We start from the raw sequence: 19,071 nt of genomic DNA, 5'->3' as shown, positions 1-19,071 counted from the left end.
AGAGGCCAGAAAGAGACAGAATCCCACCACCACCAAGGAAGAAGAGCCAGCGCGTCTTTTAGACCTGGGATCCCTATGCTGAGAACCTCCTGGAACCAGGAGAATGAGAGACAGAGAGCTGTAACCATGAAGATGGCAAGAAGCAGTGGCAGGAGAGACCGGCAGGAGACTGCACAGTGGGCTTCCTGGCCCAACGGGCAAGAAAGCTGAGTGCCTTTGGGCAAAGGCTGACTTGATGGAAGAACTGTATCCTAAGTGTTCCTGAGCCTGAATTGTAACCTGTTACTTCCCTAAGAAACCCCATAATCGTGAGTATTACCTGTGAGTTGTGTGTGCCACTGCAATGAATTATCGAACCCAGCAGAGAAATACAGTGCTGTGGGAGGGACGGTTGGTGTCAGAATTGGTAAAGATGGCAGAGAGAGGAGGCATGTCTGACCTCCGTCTCATAGGAATCAGCCTTGGGCTGTTTGCTGATCTTGATTGTCCTTCACCCTGGTGAAGTTAGAGGTCAGACACGCCCCCACACTGTTTTTGCAATACCATCTGACTAAGATTCAGTTTCAGCCATACAAGCTTATAAAAAAAATTTTTATTAAGTACACTTTCATATTTAGAAGAACTTCCAGTCTTACAAATGTGAATGGATCTTTGGGATACATGATTTATTCTTAAAATACACAAGTTATATACAGACATTTAAAACTCAGGCTCCAAAATACTCAATAAAGATGTTTGGGTGACACTTATAGAACTGACCTAGCAGTTTTTTCTTCTCTTTAGCAGACAGTTTTGAATCCTCATCAATAGTTTTTAGTAAATTCAACAGCTCATCTTTGGTTGTCTTCTGTGTACTGTTGGCATAGTCACTTTGATCAATTCTCTGGCAATAAATATATCCTTAAAAGTTTAAAAGTAAAACGTTCAGTGAATGAATCTATTCCTCAGATTTAACTAGAAAAAAAAATCAAGCAATATTTTTATTTTTTTTTTTACTCCTCATTTTGTAAAATGCATTGAAGATGCTAAAAAAAACCTAAACTAAACCCGTTGCCGTTGCGTCGATTCTGACTCATAGCAACCCTGTAGGACAGAGTAGAACTGCCCATAGAGTTTCCAAGGAGCGGCTGGTGGATTCGAACTGCCGACCTTTTGGTTAGCAGCTATAGCTGTTAACCACTGTGCCACCAGAGCCCCAAGCACTAATTTCCTAACCCTGGTCAAGTTGCTTTTTGATATAGAAGGTTCTCTGCTAAGTCTGGTTAACTCTGAGGAGAATGTTTAGAGTTTAGGTTGAAATAAAAGTGCAACTATTTACAGCAAAACACTTTCAAATAAACACTAGCAATATATCATTGGAAGATCATGAAAATAATATTTCTCAGATTACCTGTTTCGTTGTTTGGATCTCTTCCCTCCTGTATAGCCATAAGCTTAACACTGACAATTTTATGTAGAGTTCCAGGAATCTTAAGAAAAAGAAGGGACATAGAACATCATTCAAATTCATTTTAATCTAGTGATCAATTAACATAAACTTAACTACTTTCAGAGTTTTACCTTAAAAACATCTTTTTGATGATCCATTAAAAAGAGTACTAGAAGATCAGTTTTGCCTTTGGATAAATTTTTATTGTCAACAATAGCTTTTGCGAATATCCTTTTCACAACCATTCGGTTGTCACTCTATAAAAACAAAGCAAAACACACCCCATAGTATATATTTAAAAGAACACTTTTAGTATTAAAAGGGGATATTAAATAATTCCTATTATCCATTTCAGCATATTTGATGCAAAAAATGGAACAATCTGACATAAGGGCCCTATAAATATTAAAGATACTGAATACCATTAACATTTAGACAAAAGACTTACTTCTTTCTGTAATTTAAATTCAGAAGGATGTGCTGCAACAGCCATGAAATACAGTAGTCTTCTAAATTCTTCTCTATTTTGGGAATCCAAAAGCTTTAGAAAGAGCTGAGTAGCTTCTAGTGCTATTTCAGTCTTCCCATTCACTTTAGCCAAAAGAAAAAACTGGTGTTAATTCTGACCAAACATGAGCAATATCAAAGGAAACAAAATTCAAGTTATAGCTTAAGCTAAACAGTAAACTTACTAAAACCAAAAGCAAACAGACAAACTAGGAATTACAACAACCAACCAACTCCACAAAAGCAGCTGGTTTTCAAACCGGCAACTAATACCCTTAAGTCCTTATCAAATAATTATTATCTTATCCACTGAAAACTCATTGCTGTTGAGTGGATTCTGACTCACAGCGGCCCTACAGGACAAAGTAGAATTGCCCTACATGGTTCTAAGGCTGTAAATATTTGTGGGAGCAGATTGTTAACATCTTTCTCCTGTGGAACAGCTGGGTTCAAATTTCCAACCTTTCAGTTAGTAGCCAAGTGCTTAACCACTGTGCCACCAGGGCTCCTTAAATACTATCTTAGGACTCTGTCATGGATTGAATTTTGTCCCCCAAAAATGTGTATCAACTTGGCTAGGCCATGATTCCCAGTAGTGTGATTTCCACTATTTTGTGACCTGATGTGATTTTCCTATGTGTTGTAAATCCTACCTCTGTGATGTTAAAGAGGGGGGATTAGCAGCAGTGGTTAATAAGACAGGACTCAATCTACTAGATTGTGTTTTAAGTCAATCTCTTTTGAAACGCGAGAGAGAAGTGAGCAGAGAGACATGGGGGACCTCATACTACCAAGAAACAAGAGCGAGGAGAACAGCATGTCCTTCGGACCCGGGGTCCCTGCACTGAGAAGCTCCTCATCTGGGGAAGATTGATGACAAGGACCTTCCCCCAGAGCTGACAGAGAGAGAAAGCCTCCCCCTGGAGCTGGTACCCTGAATTCAGACTTCTGGCTTCCTAAACTGTGAGAATAAATTACTCTTTGTTAAAGGCAGTCCCTTGTGGTATTTCGGTTATAGCAGCACTAGATAACTGAGACAGACTCTAAATTTTACTCTTTGCTTTGTAGATAAATTTCCAGCTGATATTTTTCACTAATTCAATACATTTTGGGGTACTGATGTATCCCAAAAATACCTGTACATGAGAAAAACAGAAGGGATTCTCTGAAACCCCATTTTTTCCAACAAACCATGGCTCATTGGTAGAGGGCTAAAACATTATCTGCCACTTTGAAGAGACTGAAGGGGGAGTGACAGTGGTGATGGTAAAGTTTTTTTAAAAAAGAGAAAATTACTGTCTACATAAACCATGGCCTCATCTACTCTGAGACCAGAAGAACTAGATGGTGCCTGGCTACCACTAATGACCATTCTCACAGGGCCACAACAGATGGATCCTGATAGAACAGGAGAAAAATGTGGAACAGAACTCAAATTCTTAAAAAGTCCAGACTTAACTGGTTCAGTTGAGACTAGAGGACTCTCCAAGACTACTGCCCTGAAATACTCCATAAACCTTCAACTGAAACTACCCCCTTAGGGCACCTTTTAGCTAAATAACAGATTGGCTCATAAAATAAAGAAAATTACCAGTTAGTACTGCACACCTTTAAAAAATCATCCATGTGAGATCAAATGGTCAACAATCACTCTAAAGCAAAGATGAAAGACTAAGGGGACAGCGAAACCAGATTACTGGAAGTGAAACATCCAGAAGGGAATTAATGAGAATGTTAACACATTGTGAAAAATGGGACCAATGTCTCTGAACAATTTGTGTAGTAATAATAATTGTTAAATGGGGACCTAATTTGCTGTGTAAACTTTCACCCAAAACACAGTATTATTAATAAAAGAGAGCGAGAGGGAGAATTGCTGCTCTGTGCCTAAACTTCCAGTGAACGAAAGCAGCTTTCTCTTGTGGCAACCAAAAGTTTCTGTATAACTTTGGTGGTGTGCAGCTGCTGTTCAATCACTTGACTCATAGTGACCCTACAGAACAGAGCAGAACTGCCTCATAGAGTTTCCAAGGAGTGGCTGATGGATTCGAACTGCAACCTCCTGGTTAGCAGCTGAGCTCTTAACCACTGTGCCACCAGGGCTCCTGCATAACATTAGAGCTTGTTAAAGCCTCTTTCCAAATCAGCCCTGAAAGTCTTTGGAATACAGACATTCTGTGAATTAATTCAGATCCATTCTCCGCTTGAAGTAGTAAATTCATATTTTGGTGATTTTGAAGACAATTAACTTTTTTCCGTTTCCCCCAAAAGACCAATTCTAGGATCCAGTAAGATCTTCCTTACCTAACAGTTCTGCAATTCCATTATGAACATCAGATAAATGATTTAACAGAGGTTCCCTACTACTGTAATAATTGCCAATGGCATCAAACAGAAGTTCTTTCACTACATCTGTTCTATCTGGTGGCTCAGGAAAGTTTCTGCTTATATCCACCACCGTCTGGTCTGGAAGGTATTCCAAACAGTCAACTGCTGCAGAGAGCCACTCATCTTCCCTAGGAGGAAAAAATATTATTTAACAAAAGCAAAGAATAACAAATATACACATAGTACCTTATTTACTAGCTATTTCAAGTTTGCCACCAGGTTAAATTTCTACACACTTAAAGATATATGTAATTCTTTTTTAATATATAGTGAGATCGTGTATCACAGATAAAAAGTTCACCTTAATATATGTTCTGATACTATTTTTTTAAGCAAAGACAGAAGCTATCTACTACCATAGAGATGAAAAGGGCATCAAATTTCAAGCTCTACTTTTCTAAATTTTCAGTGGAGACCCAGGAACTCTAAGTTACTTGCTCAGGGCCCCAGTGAAGAATTGATGCCAGATCTGACTTCTAGAGCAGTATTTTTCTAATATAATGTTGCTTATTTCGGAGCTCTGTGTATGCTCTATCATCTCTCACTTTGGCTAGAAGAAAATAGAGGAAGATAAAGTTTCAAAATAATTACATATTAATTACCATTTCCAGTAAACTGTCAACTGGGTAGCCTCAGAAAATTATGATATTTCAAGAAATAAAATGCTTAACTTTTAATATTCAATTCACTAGTTATTATAGTTAAATAATCATGTATTCCATTGCCATGGAATCAGGACAACTCATTCTGCTGTGACCCAGGTGTGTTACCTTGGGCAGTTCACTTCACCTCTCTGGTCATTGGCTTGATCAAGTATATAATAAAATGCAGCTAGATGATTTTTAGGGTCACTTCTAGCAAAAATTCTGATTCTGTACTATAAAATTAAGATACTTATAAAATATTTCCACATGTTGCTTTAGGTTGTAGAAACGTAATTTAAATTTTTATAATGTTTCCTATTATATATGCAGAGTTCAACAACTAGTATGTTAGGATTAACTTTTTCACATAAGGTTTTAAACTACCTTTTCACATTCAACTGTTTGTTAATAGTTCATTGGAATGTAAAATTGGTGAAGTGCTGAAAATTTAAGTTGTGTTCCTTTCAAACACTTCAATCTCCTTAACGGGGCTGGAACACTATTTGCTAAGGCAGAACAATTAAAAATTAAATAAGCTAGAAAATACAAGAATTTATTTTAACCTTTAATAATTAGGAGAAGTCTCAAAGTTATGAGCAATAGAAAATTCTTCCTTAAGGGAAAAAAGCATAATTCCCTTAGCACTTGAATTTGAGCCTTGAAACCTTAAGATTTATTTTCAGGGGAAAGGTAGCTGGAGGTGAAAGTGAGTTACTTTCATTATATTTCTTTTTGACTGATTTTTAAAATCGCGTACAACTTCTTTAATAAAAGTTAACTGAAACTGCATATTTAAGAGGCATTCTAGAGGAGTATAAAAGCACATGTAGCCGAAGGATACCAAGAATTTGTCAAATCTGTTAATTTTGTTCCAGGTCCCTTTGAGGAACCTTGAGAGAACAGACACCTTTACATTTTAACAAGGATAAGAAGATGGAACATAATCATTTTCTTCACTTGATGAGCAAGTAAGTTATACGTGGAGCAAAAATGAACATGAAAAATAATGAAATTTAAATCTCTTGCTCTAATTTTGACTAAGATAATTTTGTTCCTCACTTCCCAAATATCAAGAGTATCAACTAACAATGCATATCTGATCTTATGGAAAGTAGGATTAAAAGGAGTACTTTAAACATTATCAATAATCTACCTACAAACACACTCAAATTATTGAATGTATTTCTACATACTGAGAGTCACTATAAGCCTTGAGAATCCCTCGGTCCAGATAGCTACTGTTGTAGATCAACTCAGGCTGCCTCTTAGGTTGAGGAACTTTAGGTACAACCTCTTGCTGTTTGAGTAAGGAGTCAAGAAGTGGAAGATCTACAAGTTGTAGTAGACGCCCAATTGTTTCCTCTTGCCATACTTCATTAATAACTACATAGGAAAAATGACAGTGAAAAGAAACAATTAATAGTCACTAAATGCTCACCACAATATTCTTCTAGGAAGGTTTAAGCCAGTGAGTTGGTGGCAAAAGAAAAAAAGAAGTCAACCTTATGAAGTGCTTTCATATAACAAAGTAAAACAATTCAAGATTTGTTTAATGTGTAGGAGAATAGACTTTGGACAACAGGAATTCTTTTCATTCTTTGTACTGTAAAACGCAATCTGTCAAAGATAAGAGACCAAGTCATGTAACATGTTAATAAGGGACTTTGGAAGAAAGAATGATTCATTCAATCTAAAAAGTGGTTTGAAGTGATTGGCTGCAGATTATTCCACTCAGGGTTTCTGCAACAGGGATGGGGGAGGGAGGGTGGAAATCAAAGTCATTAAACTACATTCCATCGCCACAGACAAGGAAGAACACAAGAATTTTCTAATATTTTAATGTAATTTTCAGATTTTTATTTAACCTAATACAATCTTAGGCAAAGAAACATTTGAGAGCATTTTTTAAAAATAAATAAAAGTCTCCATGCAAAACGTTTCAGATATGAACCTCTGCCAGCTGACAGGACAAAAGTCAGTGTTCAAGAATTGCAACACTGATTTATTTGTTAAATAGACCTCTGTAAAAACTTAATATGACAGCTTTAATACACAGTGTGCTCTCTTTGCACTCTGAATATATTTAAATTCTAATAGAGGCTAAGATTGAAATTTTTAAAATAATTTTGTTTGAAGCTAGCCTTCTATTTCTTACCTCGTATCATCTTTAGCTTACCTTGTGGAGACAAGGTTGCAGAGATATTTACATGAGGGGAGTTAGCTGGCTTTAAACTCAGATTTTCCCACAGATCCTCTAAATTTGCTGATTTGATATCAGATGACTTAAATAATGCATCTGCACACCTAAAATGAATTTATTTCATAAATTAATGATTATTAGTAAACCCACAGAAATATTTTAGCATTTGAGAGTTAGTTTCTAGAGAGTTTACGTATTTCAGAGCAAAAACACAACAAATGCAAATTCTAAGTGATCTTTCTCAAGCCTAAATACACTCTGAATGAATTCTCCTTTGAACATTTATTTAGATTTAAGTAATTCAATGACTGAAATTTTAGTCATCGATTTTAAAACATAATCAAACACAATCACCTTCCATTATGCTTCTGTTTTTACCAGTTATCTCCATTTATGGGGCATTCTTTGCTGGATAGTGCCCATCATTTTCCAAATACAGATCTACAGTCCTTTACCTGCAATTCTGAAATCCAAAAAGCTTTGAAACCGAAAGTTTATTCAAAACTCATATGGTGACCAAACCTGTCCTGAGGTTATCATAGTTTTTATTTATCCCAATTGGTATGAGTATTCTAGTTTACTGCAGAAATATTAATGTGTTTGATTACCAGATGCTGTCCCAAATGCCTCTAGGGGTTTTATGTAAAATATATGTACAAAATTACCTTCCTAAAATCTCCAAAGTTCCATATTCCTAAACCTACCTGGTCCCAAGGGTTTCATATAAAGCATGCAGACCTGCACCTGAAAAGTGCTGACCATGCCCTACCTCATCCTCATATTTCCTTCCTGTACAGAGAGACAAATTTTACAATGTTTCAGGCACAGAGTTAAAAATATCTGAAAGTCAATACACTGAAACTCTGACTTTAGGTCAGATCTGAATTGTAAGAGTTTCGATTTTACCACCGCAAAGTTTAGCTGAGGGGAACATAGAAGAAAAAGTAATTTTATTTCATGACAAATAACTAAGTTCACTATGTACTCATCACCCGCATCCACTTCAATCACTAGGTTCTACAATTCTGTCTTTCCAGTCTCCCTTTAAATATTCCCTTTCTCCCCTACTACTGTTTAGTTCAGTCTTCATCTTCTATAGATTGCAATATTGCAACAGACTCCTAACTAGCTCTCCCCAATAAGCTATCCACACAGTTGCCAAGATAACCTTTCTAAAATATAATCTCATCATTCTTGAAATATTTCTGTGGCCCACTTAACACCTGTATAATCAAGTCCAAATAAAGCCCTTTGCATCCTGGCTTCCACCTGCCCTTCATGCTTCATTTATCTGCAACTTTCTGGATTCTAGTGATACCCTACTATCTTAATTATCTAGTGCTGCTATAACAGAAATACCACAAGTGGACAGCTTCAACAAAGAGAAATTTATTCTCTCACAGTTTAGGACATCAGAAGTCTGAATTCGGGGTACCAGCCACAAGAGAAGTCTTTCCCTCTCTGTTGGCTCTGGGGGAAGGTTCCCATCATCAATCCTCCCCTGGTCCAGGAGCTTCTCAGGACAGGGACCTCAGTTCCAAAGGATGCGCTGTGCTCACGGTACTTCTCTCCCGGTGGTACAAGGTCCCCATCCTCTCTGCTCCCTTCTCTCTTCCACATCTCAAAAAGAGATTTTGACTCAAGATAAAACCCAATCCGGTAGTTTGAGTCTTGCCTCATCAACACAACTGCCTCTAATCCTGTCTCATTAACATCATAGAGATTAGGATTTACAACACATAGGATAGTCACATCAGATCACAAGATGGTGGACAACCACATAATACTGGGAATCATGGCCTAGGCAAGTTGACACATATTTTTGGGGGACACAATTCAATCCATAACTCCTACAATCTGGAGTTTTCCCTGTTGGCCTTTACCTTTACTCTGTTCTTATAACACTTTACAAACTCTTTAACTTTTTTACCCTATGACTTGAAGCAGAAAATCCAAGTTTGTGGATTGTTTCTGCCAAATATAAAATATGAACAAACAAGAATTTTAGGAGATACCCAATAAGGTTAACAAAAGTATACTGTACTTTATAAATTTACCCACGGACCCAGATTTTACCTCAACTTACTGTTTAGAAAGTTAACACAAAGCCAGTCAGCATCTCATAAAAAAGTAGATAAAATCCTGCCAATATCCCTCAGGTAACCTTACATTACATACTAACCCAGAAGGTGAGTGTAGTTTGTTCTCTTTGCCTAGTTGACTGTCTTGGTTAGGTATCGTTGTGAATCTATAAAGGCTAGAATTACTATCTTCAAAAGTAGGTTTTTTGTCTTTTCCAAAAACTTTGGTTGGAACTGCTTCAAATACTTTGTAGTCCATAAGTGCTTGACACACTCTCACCACTTTGGCGCGAGGAATATCTACATCACCAAAATACTTATTCTGAATTAGGTGAGAAAAAATGACATCCACAGCTTCTGAACCAACAAAGCAGTCATTGTGTCTTTTTAAATGGTGCCTTCGTTTTTTCACTGCCACTTGTGTGTGAAGGGCATTTATAATGCTGCTCCATACATATGTGGCTCCAAATGGCTTCTGGGCCACACTGAAACCTGGAAGGGGAGAAAGAGCAGAGTTAATTGAGATTTAGCACCTTGTTCATAGCATCTTGTTCATTTGTAGTAAGATCTAAACAGTCCTTAAGCAAAAAGCAGCAATTTCAAAAGTTACTAATAAGGACCAATTACGAGAACAGCTTATTATTAAAATATTAAATTATTCATAGCAATTCATTTTAAAATGCAGTGCCTGTTCTAAGTGCTAGGATACAACAGTGAACAAAATAAAGCCCCTGTTCTCATGGACTTAAGACTTTGTGGGAAGAAATAGACAATAAATACAGTATGTGTTACATCAGTGCTAAGAAGAAAAATAAAGCAGGGTAAGGAAGAGAATGCTATTTTAGCTGGGATGTCAGGAAAGACCTCTCTGATAAGGTGATACCTGAGCAGAAACTTGAGTAAAACAAGGAAGCAAGCTGTGCAGATACCTGGGGAAAGAGCAGAGAAGAGAAAGAGTGGAGACCCTGAGGTGGGAGTGTGCTCTGCTAGGAGAATACGAAGGAGGCCAGCCTGGCCTCTGTGAGCAATGGAAAGAACAGTAGGAAGTTTGAGATCAGAGAGGGAGTAGAGATGGGGCTTGGAGTGGGGGTGGGAGGCACATCAAGTAGGACCTTGTGGCACTTGCCAATTCTGTGCCTTACGTAAGTTATCTAATCTTCATAGCAACCCTATGAGGTAGATTATCATCTCTAGTTGAGAGATGGAAAACACTTACAGAGGTTAAATGTAACTTCCAAACATTATATAGTAAGAGGTAGTACTTGGATTTGGCCTCATGGTCTTATGACTTTGAAGTATTTATCAGTCTTTTACTCACACACACACACACACACACGCCTTTTATGTCATATATTCATATATAAACATGTATATGTACATAAATATAATGGTTGCAGGAATAAACTAATATTTTTTAAGCTTCCCGTTATGCAGGTTTATGAGTTAAATACTTTGTAAGCAGGGTAAACTAATGATTTGGTTCCTGCCCAGTAAGAGCTTATGACCTATTGCAAAAATATGGTGGGCACAGAAATAAAGCAAGATTTTAGCCAAAAACAAAAGAAGGAAAACAGGCTTTTAAATTTTTCCTATCATATTTTTTCTCAGTGTAATAAACCGATACTTGGCAAAAGTACAAAGAAGAAAAGGAGAAATAATCAAAAGAAAATGGGCCTTTGGTTTTAATAAGCTGATTGAACTGAGTCTAGCTAATAATTAGCTTATTGTCTGACTTGCTTTTTTACATAAGTACTGAGTATGCCCTTTTATGTGTGATGATTTTCAATAATTCTCTGAAAATAAAGTGGTCCTAATTTTTTAAGCCTCCGTTTTTGTTAAGCACATTACTTCCTTTATTTTTAGGATACTTTGGCAGAGAAATTGAGAAGTTGTTACTTCTCTTAGGATAGTCTAAGAAGAAAAACAATATGCATCAGTACAATAGTAAGGAATAAGGGGAATTATAATTAAAGGAGCTGCTACTTGAAATTGCCTTCATGCCTTTTTAGACAAAATAGGATGTGTAAGATGAAAGCATAAGATAAGTTCCTGAAGGACATTCATATTCCATTTAATGCCCTAGAGTCATAATTTAAGTGGGTCATTTGGAATTCAGCTTTTGTGTTGCAATAAATATAAAGAGTGCAGTGAACCACTATACTGTATTTACTTATAGTATAACTTTGTTACATAGCTACTAACAATTTTAACATCTTCACCATGAAAATTATTAACATACACAGTTTATTAGTGTATTTCCAATACCAAAAGTAGATGAATAATTTACCACCTACCTATAACTATGATGTTAGTTTGAAATTATCAGCAAGATTGTTTTTAATTATCAAAACTGAAGATACTCCATAAGCCAGTACTAAACAAAGAAGGAAGTAAGAGTTACCAGTCTTCCAAATACCATGTGAACAATTTCAAGAATTGAACTGTGGAGAACTAACTACATAGATAAATCAAGCTGGAACTATATTTACTACTGGTATAATATTTAGTCTGTAGGGAATACAGCCGGAATCAAGCATCTGATGGAATCTCAAAACAAGTCCAGGTCATTCCTGGTGTCCAGGACCCAGAAGTAAGCTGTATTATTTTCAACCACAGGACTAAATAAAAGGAGTGTTAGCAGCTAATACTCTTAACTTTCTAAAATACCAGGAATTATAACTGAGACTTAAATGAACTTAATGTCTGCTCTTTAATCTTTTTAAAAAATCTTCAATGTATTATTATTAAAATAGCTAACATTTGTGTACCTACAACGTGACAGGCTCTGCTTTCTCTCATTTAATCCTGATAAACTTCTTTGTGAAACAGCTATTAATTATCCTATTTTGAAGAAATTGAGGCTCCATGAATTAAACAAAATTGCCTTCCATTACATAGCTAGTAAATATATACTAGCTTTTCACAGTACTTAAATATAACATTAAAAGTCATCTACCAGGTAAGTTGTAGTGTTAACCCTTCATTTGAGACTTTGATTAAATGGAATAGCTTTAAGAAAGCAACAGAGATTAAAAGAAGTAAAACAAACAATTCTAGGATTAGTGAACCTTTAACCAAGGTATCTAAAAACGGTCAGTAGTCACTACTTCTAAAATAAGATAGGATATTATAAACTGCTATAATAAATACTATCCATAGTACACAAGCGGTAAGACAGGAAAGGAAGACAGACAGGCAAGATTCACATTTATAAGAGATCAGACTGCATTTTATATCCTAGTAAAACAGACTCTGGACTAGTGACAGTATTAAAAATGAAACATCTCAGTCATAACATCTGAGCTACAAGTAGGTTACCATATAAATCCTAAAAGATAAGGCTGAGTCACTTATTAATTTGAGATCAATAAGACAACTGAAGGGGGTAAAGGTGGTGAGAGGAGGGGATATAGCCTCAATGATGTGGAAAAGGTTATAATCTTCACAAGGGAATTAAGAGGTAAAGAATAAATTTCCCCGTATTAACTTGCTGCTTAAATGTGGGAAATCAGGAAGTTTTGCAGGTTGTATAAGGTCGTATAAAAGATTAAAGAACAGGTTAGAGCAGGAGAGTAGGCACCTGTGAACCACATGATGTTTCCAGAGTCCTCCAGGCATGATACAATCCAGCCCTTTCAGGTCTCCGCTGTTCTCACTGACCATTAATTCCCAGCCACTGCATCCTGGGATATTTCCCCTCAAGCATCACCACCCACAGACCCAAACTAGCTCATGTTCATACAGATACTTTAATATGTAATATACCCTGGAATTGACAAGTAAATGTGCCAAAACCCACACCAGGATAACCTGCTTTTTTTTTTTTTAATGCTGACTTCACCAGATGAACACAAATCCCCCAATATATTAGTTTGAAACTTCTTATTTATCATCATCTAAGACAAAATAAGAGCTAAAAATGAATATTGGTATAGCAGACCATAGCCTGGTAAGAAGACTGTGATTTCTAAACAGGATTCAAGATGCCAAAGTAGACAGAGAATGCTTTGTAAATCTAGCTATCAGAATTTATGCTTCATCTTTTCTTCAAATCTCACTTGCACGATGAGCTGGACAACTTTTTAAAATTAATTCATCACTATCTACATCTTGATGCTTCCTTATTTACATTTGGCGAAGCCATTTTTTTTTTAAAGCATCATGACCAAAGGAATCAAAAGGTCTAGAGAACAGCTGTGATAACCCTGGATAAGAGACTTCATCTCTGTAGGTTGGTTTTTTCATCTACTGATACAGGAGTTGAACACTATGTTTAAGGTTGGTTTCTGGTCTAAACTGCTGATCTTGGGATTTCAGAGACTGAAGTTATACCTCCCTCCATTTAGAGCACCAAATAAAATATTGCAAATCAATAGGTAAGAAATGAAACATAGGGACAAATTTGACCCTATCAGATACAAAGCTTTTTGGAAGGTGACCTAAAAAGAGGCTCAGAAATTGTTTTATGCTAAATCTATAGCATACTATACATGTTCTTAAGCACTATATAAATCTAGGCTTTATTTCAAGCAGTCTCATCTTTATTTGCTTGAAAACAATAGCGATTTTTCAAAAGCAAAGACCTGCCCATTTTACGTATTTGACCTCAACCAAAAATGTTTACCAATAATAAATGCACTACATTTCTAAGACAATATTAAACATTGACATAACATTTGTACTACTACTAAGAACCATCTTTGCTTCTAAGAATGCATGCTAAATAATCAACTTATTACAACAATAATCCTAAAAATCAAGTCAGGAAGCAGATATATCAAGTAAATTACATTTACCCAAAGTTACAAGGGTATAATCAGCATCAATCATAATCCACACTGCCAGCATCAACTATGGCCTTGCTGTGAAAACTATTTAAGGTAAAAAAAAAAAAAATCAATAATCACTTCAACTAGTGAGATCATATTAAAATCCCTAAAAGTAGATCAGTGTGCACATTATAAAATTACAACCCAATGTAAACATACACACAGAATTACAAAAACACACCAACTTAAATGAACACTTAATTTTATTTTCATTCTGACTTAAAAAAAAAGAAAGAAAATTCAGATAGCCTATGTTTTTCTACATAACTTTAAGAAACAGTGAGCTAATGCCTTATTTCTTTCAAATTTCCTTACAGCTTACAGAGGTTCAAATTATTTAATTGCCTTATAGATTGTCTCAACATAGTACAATAGGTTATTCAATACTTGTTAGTTGTAGATTATCAGCCAACTACTAAAAAACATTTGTTAAGTAAGGTTAATCCAGTGGTTCTCAGTAGGCAATTTTACCCCTCCCCACCATGGGGCATTTGGCAACATCTGGAAATATTTTGGGTTGTCACAACTGTGTGTGGGGCAAGTGCTACTTGCATCTAATGGGTAGATGCCAGGGATGCTGCTAAATATCCTATAATGTACAGGACAACCCCCAGAACAAAGAAAATGTTGCCAAGGTTAAGAAACCTTGGATTGAATGAAGGCTGTTCAGACATGGAAACGTATGCTGATGCAGCAGGCACAGTGGTAGGTGCTACAAATAACAAAAAGACAAGAGCATGGATTTTGGGGTCCCAGAGACCGGGGTTCCATCATTTACTCGTAATGCAACCTTGGGCAAAGTGCCTAACTTTTCTGTTGCAAAACAGAGCTAATTTCACTTAGTTACTGTGAGGATCATATGAGATAATATGTGTAAAGTGGCTAGCACAGTGCCCAAAAATGAACATATATAATTGAAAATAAAAAGGAGAAACTGTCACAGCATAGAAGAACCTAAGGAAACATGACAACTCAATGTAATGTGGTATCCTGGATGGGATCCTGGAACAGAAAAAGGATATTAGGTAGAAACTAAGGAAATCTCAATAAAGTATGGACTTTAGTTAATAATCATATACCAATATTGGTTCATTAATTGTGACAAATGTACTATACTAAAAAAAAAAAAAAACCAAACCCACTACGTCAAGACGATTCTGACTCATAGTGGCCCTATAGGACAAGAGTAGAACTGCCCCATAGGGTTTCCAAGTCTGTAAATCTTTATGGAAGCAGACTGGCACATCTTTCTCCCACGTGGAGCAGCTAGCAGTTCCAACTGCTGACCTTCGGTTGGCAGCTGAGTGCTTTCAGCACTGCACCACCAAGGCTCCTCCACACTAACAGAAGGTATCAATAATAAAGGAAACTGAGTGTGAAGCATATGGAAACTCTATTACTAACTTTATGACATTTTTGTAAATCTATTCTAAAATTTTTTAAGTTTCTTAAAAGGGAGATTTCTTTCTTCCTCTTCCTTCCTCTGAACTCAGCTACACAGTCCCCACCCTCAGAGTTTCTCCTTTACCTACTCATATCACCTAGAGATGATGTCCAGCTCTGAACAGTACTCAGTAAAAGGAAAATCAATAGATTAGAAAACACAATGTGACACATACCAGAGGATTTAACCCTTCATCAGAAAATAACAAATATATAAATCCTAAATGATTTAGGATTTAAGAGAATTTTATTTAATAATTACTTTTTCAAAAGAGGTTTTAAAACATTACTCAGAACTGTGAAGACAAAGGAAAAGGACTACACCTTTTGGGCAGTAACTGAAACCTCTGAAAACAGACAAATGTAAAGACAACTATGTTTTGAGTGTTTAAAACTGGGCAGCTGTGACTGAGTGGAAAAAACTTCCTATTCTATGATACCAACGCTGCAACACTTTTACTGGATATTTATTTTGTTAGTCAAAATTTATATTTCCTCCTATATGGCACTAGAAGTTTCATGCTGAAAACTGAGACTACTTCTGAAAGGAAGGCTACATAGAGGCAGATAAAACATGCAAAACAAATCTCTTCTAACGAGCACAATTTTTAAATATGTTAAGAGAAATAGCAACAAAAGTAGGCATTGGCCACTGCTTTAATTCATACAGATTAATGAGATAGCATATGGGAAGTATTTTGAGCTCCCTGGAAAAGTGATACCAGGCAAATTCAAAGAATTAGGTTACAGTATAAACGGATAACAGAATAACATACCACCTTCTTGTTGCCTTTGTCTGTGTTAAAAAACCAGAGTCTTTGAAGTACTCGCCAAAGGTTAGCATGTAGACCTTATTTCTACTACATAAATCAGGCTCCTGGTTTTTACAGCCTCTTTAAGGTATGGAAGAGTTACTCATAGGCCAAGAAACAAAAGTACAGAACTGCTTGCCAGAGCACAAAGAAAGGGAATGGCAGGGAACCAAAAACCATGGGCTCCCATTACCATGCTCACTAGAACTATGACAAGGCACCTAAACGGTGGAAGAGGAATTAACAAATGCTAAGTGGTAGGAACTCCAACTGTAACAAGCAAAACAACTGCACCTGTGTGCAGAGGACAGCAGTCTTTTCTTTGGGTTCAAATCCACAAACCAGCACTTCAACTCTTCCTTCTGACAGTCATCGACTTGATTTTTGAATGCATATTCTTTTATACCATCTAAGAACGTGTTCATAAATGCCCGATGCCTAGAGTTGGTATTTCAGCTGTTAGAAAAGACAGGTGCCATTGTTTTAATTAGGTAAAATCTGGTAATTTCTTTCACTCAGAAGGTGAACCTAAGGATTTCTCAAGACTGTTTCCAAACCCAAACATCTTTTGAAAAGGTTTTTAATTTCTAAATGCTGAACTATTTCCCTTCACTCCACAATGTAAAACAAGGCAAAATTCTGAATACAGCTTTTCTGAATAATTTAAATTGGAGCAGAATAAGGTCAATATTAAGATCTTCCTTAGAAATGTACAGGTGAAAAGTGGTTCTCTATCAAAATCTATCATTAGCATTTTGAAGATTAAAACGAGCATTAATTAGTAACTCAAGGCCATGGAGATGCACCCATTTGATCTATGCCAGTTCACTGACCGCTGTCACCTTGAGGAAGTTTCACTGGCTGGCTTTTTACACGTGAAACGCTTTTGTCAAATGGGGAACCAATTTTTTGATCATCCCAAATAGCAGTTTCAGAAAGGAGGAGGGGTAAATTGAAACTTATTTAAAAGGAAAAAAAAAAAAAAAAAAGAACGCCTAGCGTTATCCGGATTATCGTAATAGTCATTTGAGTCACCCCTTTTTACTGCGTTAGAGATATGCTAGAATCAGAATTTTAGAAGTGATCATCCGTTTCCATTCACTTGTTTGGCCATTTGAAGAAACTGATATCCTAAACAAACTGCCTGAAAGATATGATACATTATGATTAAGGTGGTGGCAGAATCTACCAACTTCTCTCCTAAAGTCATGTAACTAAAAAAAAAAAAAAGTCAGAAAGATCTATTCGCTGAAATACTGCTTATACCTTTTACGCCAAGTTCTTGCCACTAGAATTTATATAACAGAAACCTCTCATCTCTCCCAAGAAGAATCTGGGGTGACGACCATGATTCCTGAATCCTACCAATCTGGAGAACAAAGTAGGCAGAAAGGGCAACTGGCCCCTGTCCATATTATGGAGCCAAAGTTTGTGGCTGAGACAGAGGGACAAAGAGCTATACAAATTCCTGATAGCATAGTTGTCAACAGTAATAATGTGCGGCATATGCTGGAGACCTGTTTCGAGCGCCTAGCACCTAGCGGGCGCACATACAAACGCACGGTGAAGTTAAAGTTCGTGTAACTTAGCAAAGGTTGGGCTGTGAGGGCAAACAGGCGCCGGGGTCCTGCATCCCACCAGCGGGAGAGGAACCCGACGCGGCCGCACTGCGGGGGCGCGGTCCCAACTGGTCACAGCTGTCCGGATCCAGCCGCGGGGTCGGCCGTTCCGGGCGGGGGCGCGGGCCAGGGGCGCGCCCCCACCCGCCCATGCCGCCCACCCCGTGCGGGACCGCAGCGCCCGTCCCTACCCCGCCCTGGAGGGGGTCCTCGGCACCTACCGGGAGGTCTCTGCGCGGGGCTGTGGAGAGCTGAGAAGTTGAGCGCGGCCGCTTTCTCCCGCACGGTGGACATGGCCGCGCTACCCCGCTGTTACCTCCTCAGACTTCAGCACCGCGAAGACGGTGCCCGCAGCAGGGCCGCCAGTTAACTGCGTCGGGGTGGGGCTCCCACCAGGCCCGCCCCCTCCCACGGCCCGGCCAGCCAAGGCTGCACGCCCCGGCCTGCGGGTCACGTGCCTCCCGAGCCGGCTTATAAACGGTGGCTTCGCGGTTCCAGGGAGAGGTGTGGTTCTTGCCCTCAGGGATCCTTTGGGCCTGTTACTGGGTGAGCCAGGTAGGAGGTATTTCACTGTGTCCAGCCCTGCAGTTCTGCGTTGTCGCCCACACCGCCTCCCAGAACCGCCCAAGCGCAGGGGTAAGTGCACGGCCAGCTCCTACCGCCTGAGTTCACACCTCTCCCTACCACAGATTAACTCTGGGACCGGTGCAAGCTACGTAATCACTCTGTGTCTCGGTTTCCTCACGTGTGACTTCGAGGTAATATTAGTACTCACTTTGCAGAGTTTTTGTTTCTGAGGGGGTTTTGTTTTGTCTTTTGTGTGGGGGTGTGTGTGTGTGGATTACGCAAACTAATCCATGCTCAGGATTTATTAACTGAGTCTGGAACATAAACGCTTAAATTGATGTCATGGTAATAAATACATGGTGTTTTTCACCTGTTTCCCCCTGTAAAGAACAAACAAATCTTTATATGGCTTGAGAGAGCAATGTCTAGAGGTCACAGTCAGGAGTGCAGAGAAAGAACATCCTGGCTGCCAAGCAAATCGCAGCCTCCAGAGTAACTGGGTCAGTTGGGTAGGGTCAGGGTTTGTTGTGGAAAGGCGTGGAAGAGAAAAAG

At 37.9% G+C, this 19,071-nt stretch overlaps 1 protein-coding gene across 1 annotated transcript; it reads right to left on the bottom strand.

Moving 5' to 3' along the window:
• Positions 1-582: 582 nt before the first annotated feature.
• DEPDC7 (DEP domain containing 7) lies at positions 583-18,262 on the bottom strand. Its single transcript, XM_004369766.2, has 9 exons — positions 18,174-18,262; positions 9,351-9,741; positions 7,145-7,272; positions 6,162-6,351; positions 4,241-4,452; positions 1,878-2,020; positions 1,561-1,686; positions 1,391-1,469; positions 583-900 (listed from the first exon to the last, which is right to left on the bottom strand). Exons 1-9 carry the CDS (start codon positions 18,244-18,246, stop codon positions 707-709), a joined length of 1,536 nt encoding a protein of 511 aa, XP_004369823.1. The 5' UTR covers positions 18,247-18,262; the 3' UTR covers positions 583-706.
• Between the last annotated feature and the right edge of the window lie 809 nt (positions 18,263-19,071).

The sequence above is a fragment of the Trichechus manatus genome, unplaced genomic scaffold (genome assembly GCF_000243295.1).
Source record: "Trichechus manatus latirostris isolate Lorelei unplaced genomic scaffold, TriManLat1.0 scaffold00006, whole genome shotgun sequence".
NCBI classification, from domain to species: Eukaryota; Metazoa; Chordata; class Mammalia; order Sirenia; family Trichechidae; genus Trichechus; species Trichechus manatus.
The sequence above is the reverse complement of the archived record's forward strand: the minus strand, read 5'-3'. Positions and strand labels throughout refer to the sequence as shown.

What these genes read in the sequence shown, in the direction of transcription:
- DEPDC7 (XM_004369766.2), bottom strand. Translation starts at nt 18,246, where the DNA reads ATGTCCACCGTGCGGGAGAAAGCGGCCGCGCTCAACTTCTCAGCTCTC. An exon ending in TGCAACCTTGTCTCCACAAG is followed by an intron (nt 6,352 to 7,144) that starts GTAAGCTAAAGA and finishes TTTCCTATGTAG; the next exon opens with TTATTAATGAAGTATGGCAA. An exon ending in ATCAAAAAGATGTTTTTAAG is followed by an intron (nt 1,470 to 1,560) that starts GTAAAACTCTGA and finishes CTTTTTCTTAAG; the next exon opens with ATTCCTGGAACTCTACATAA.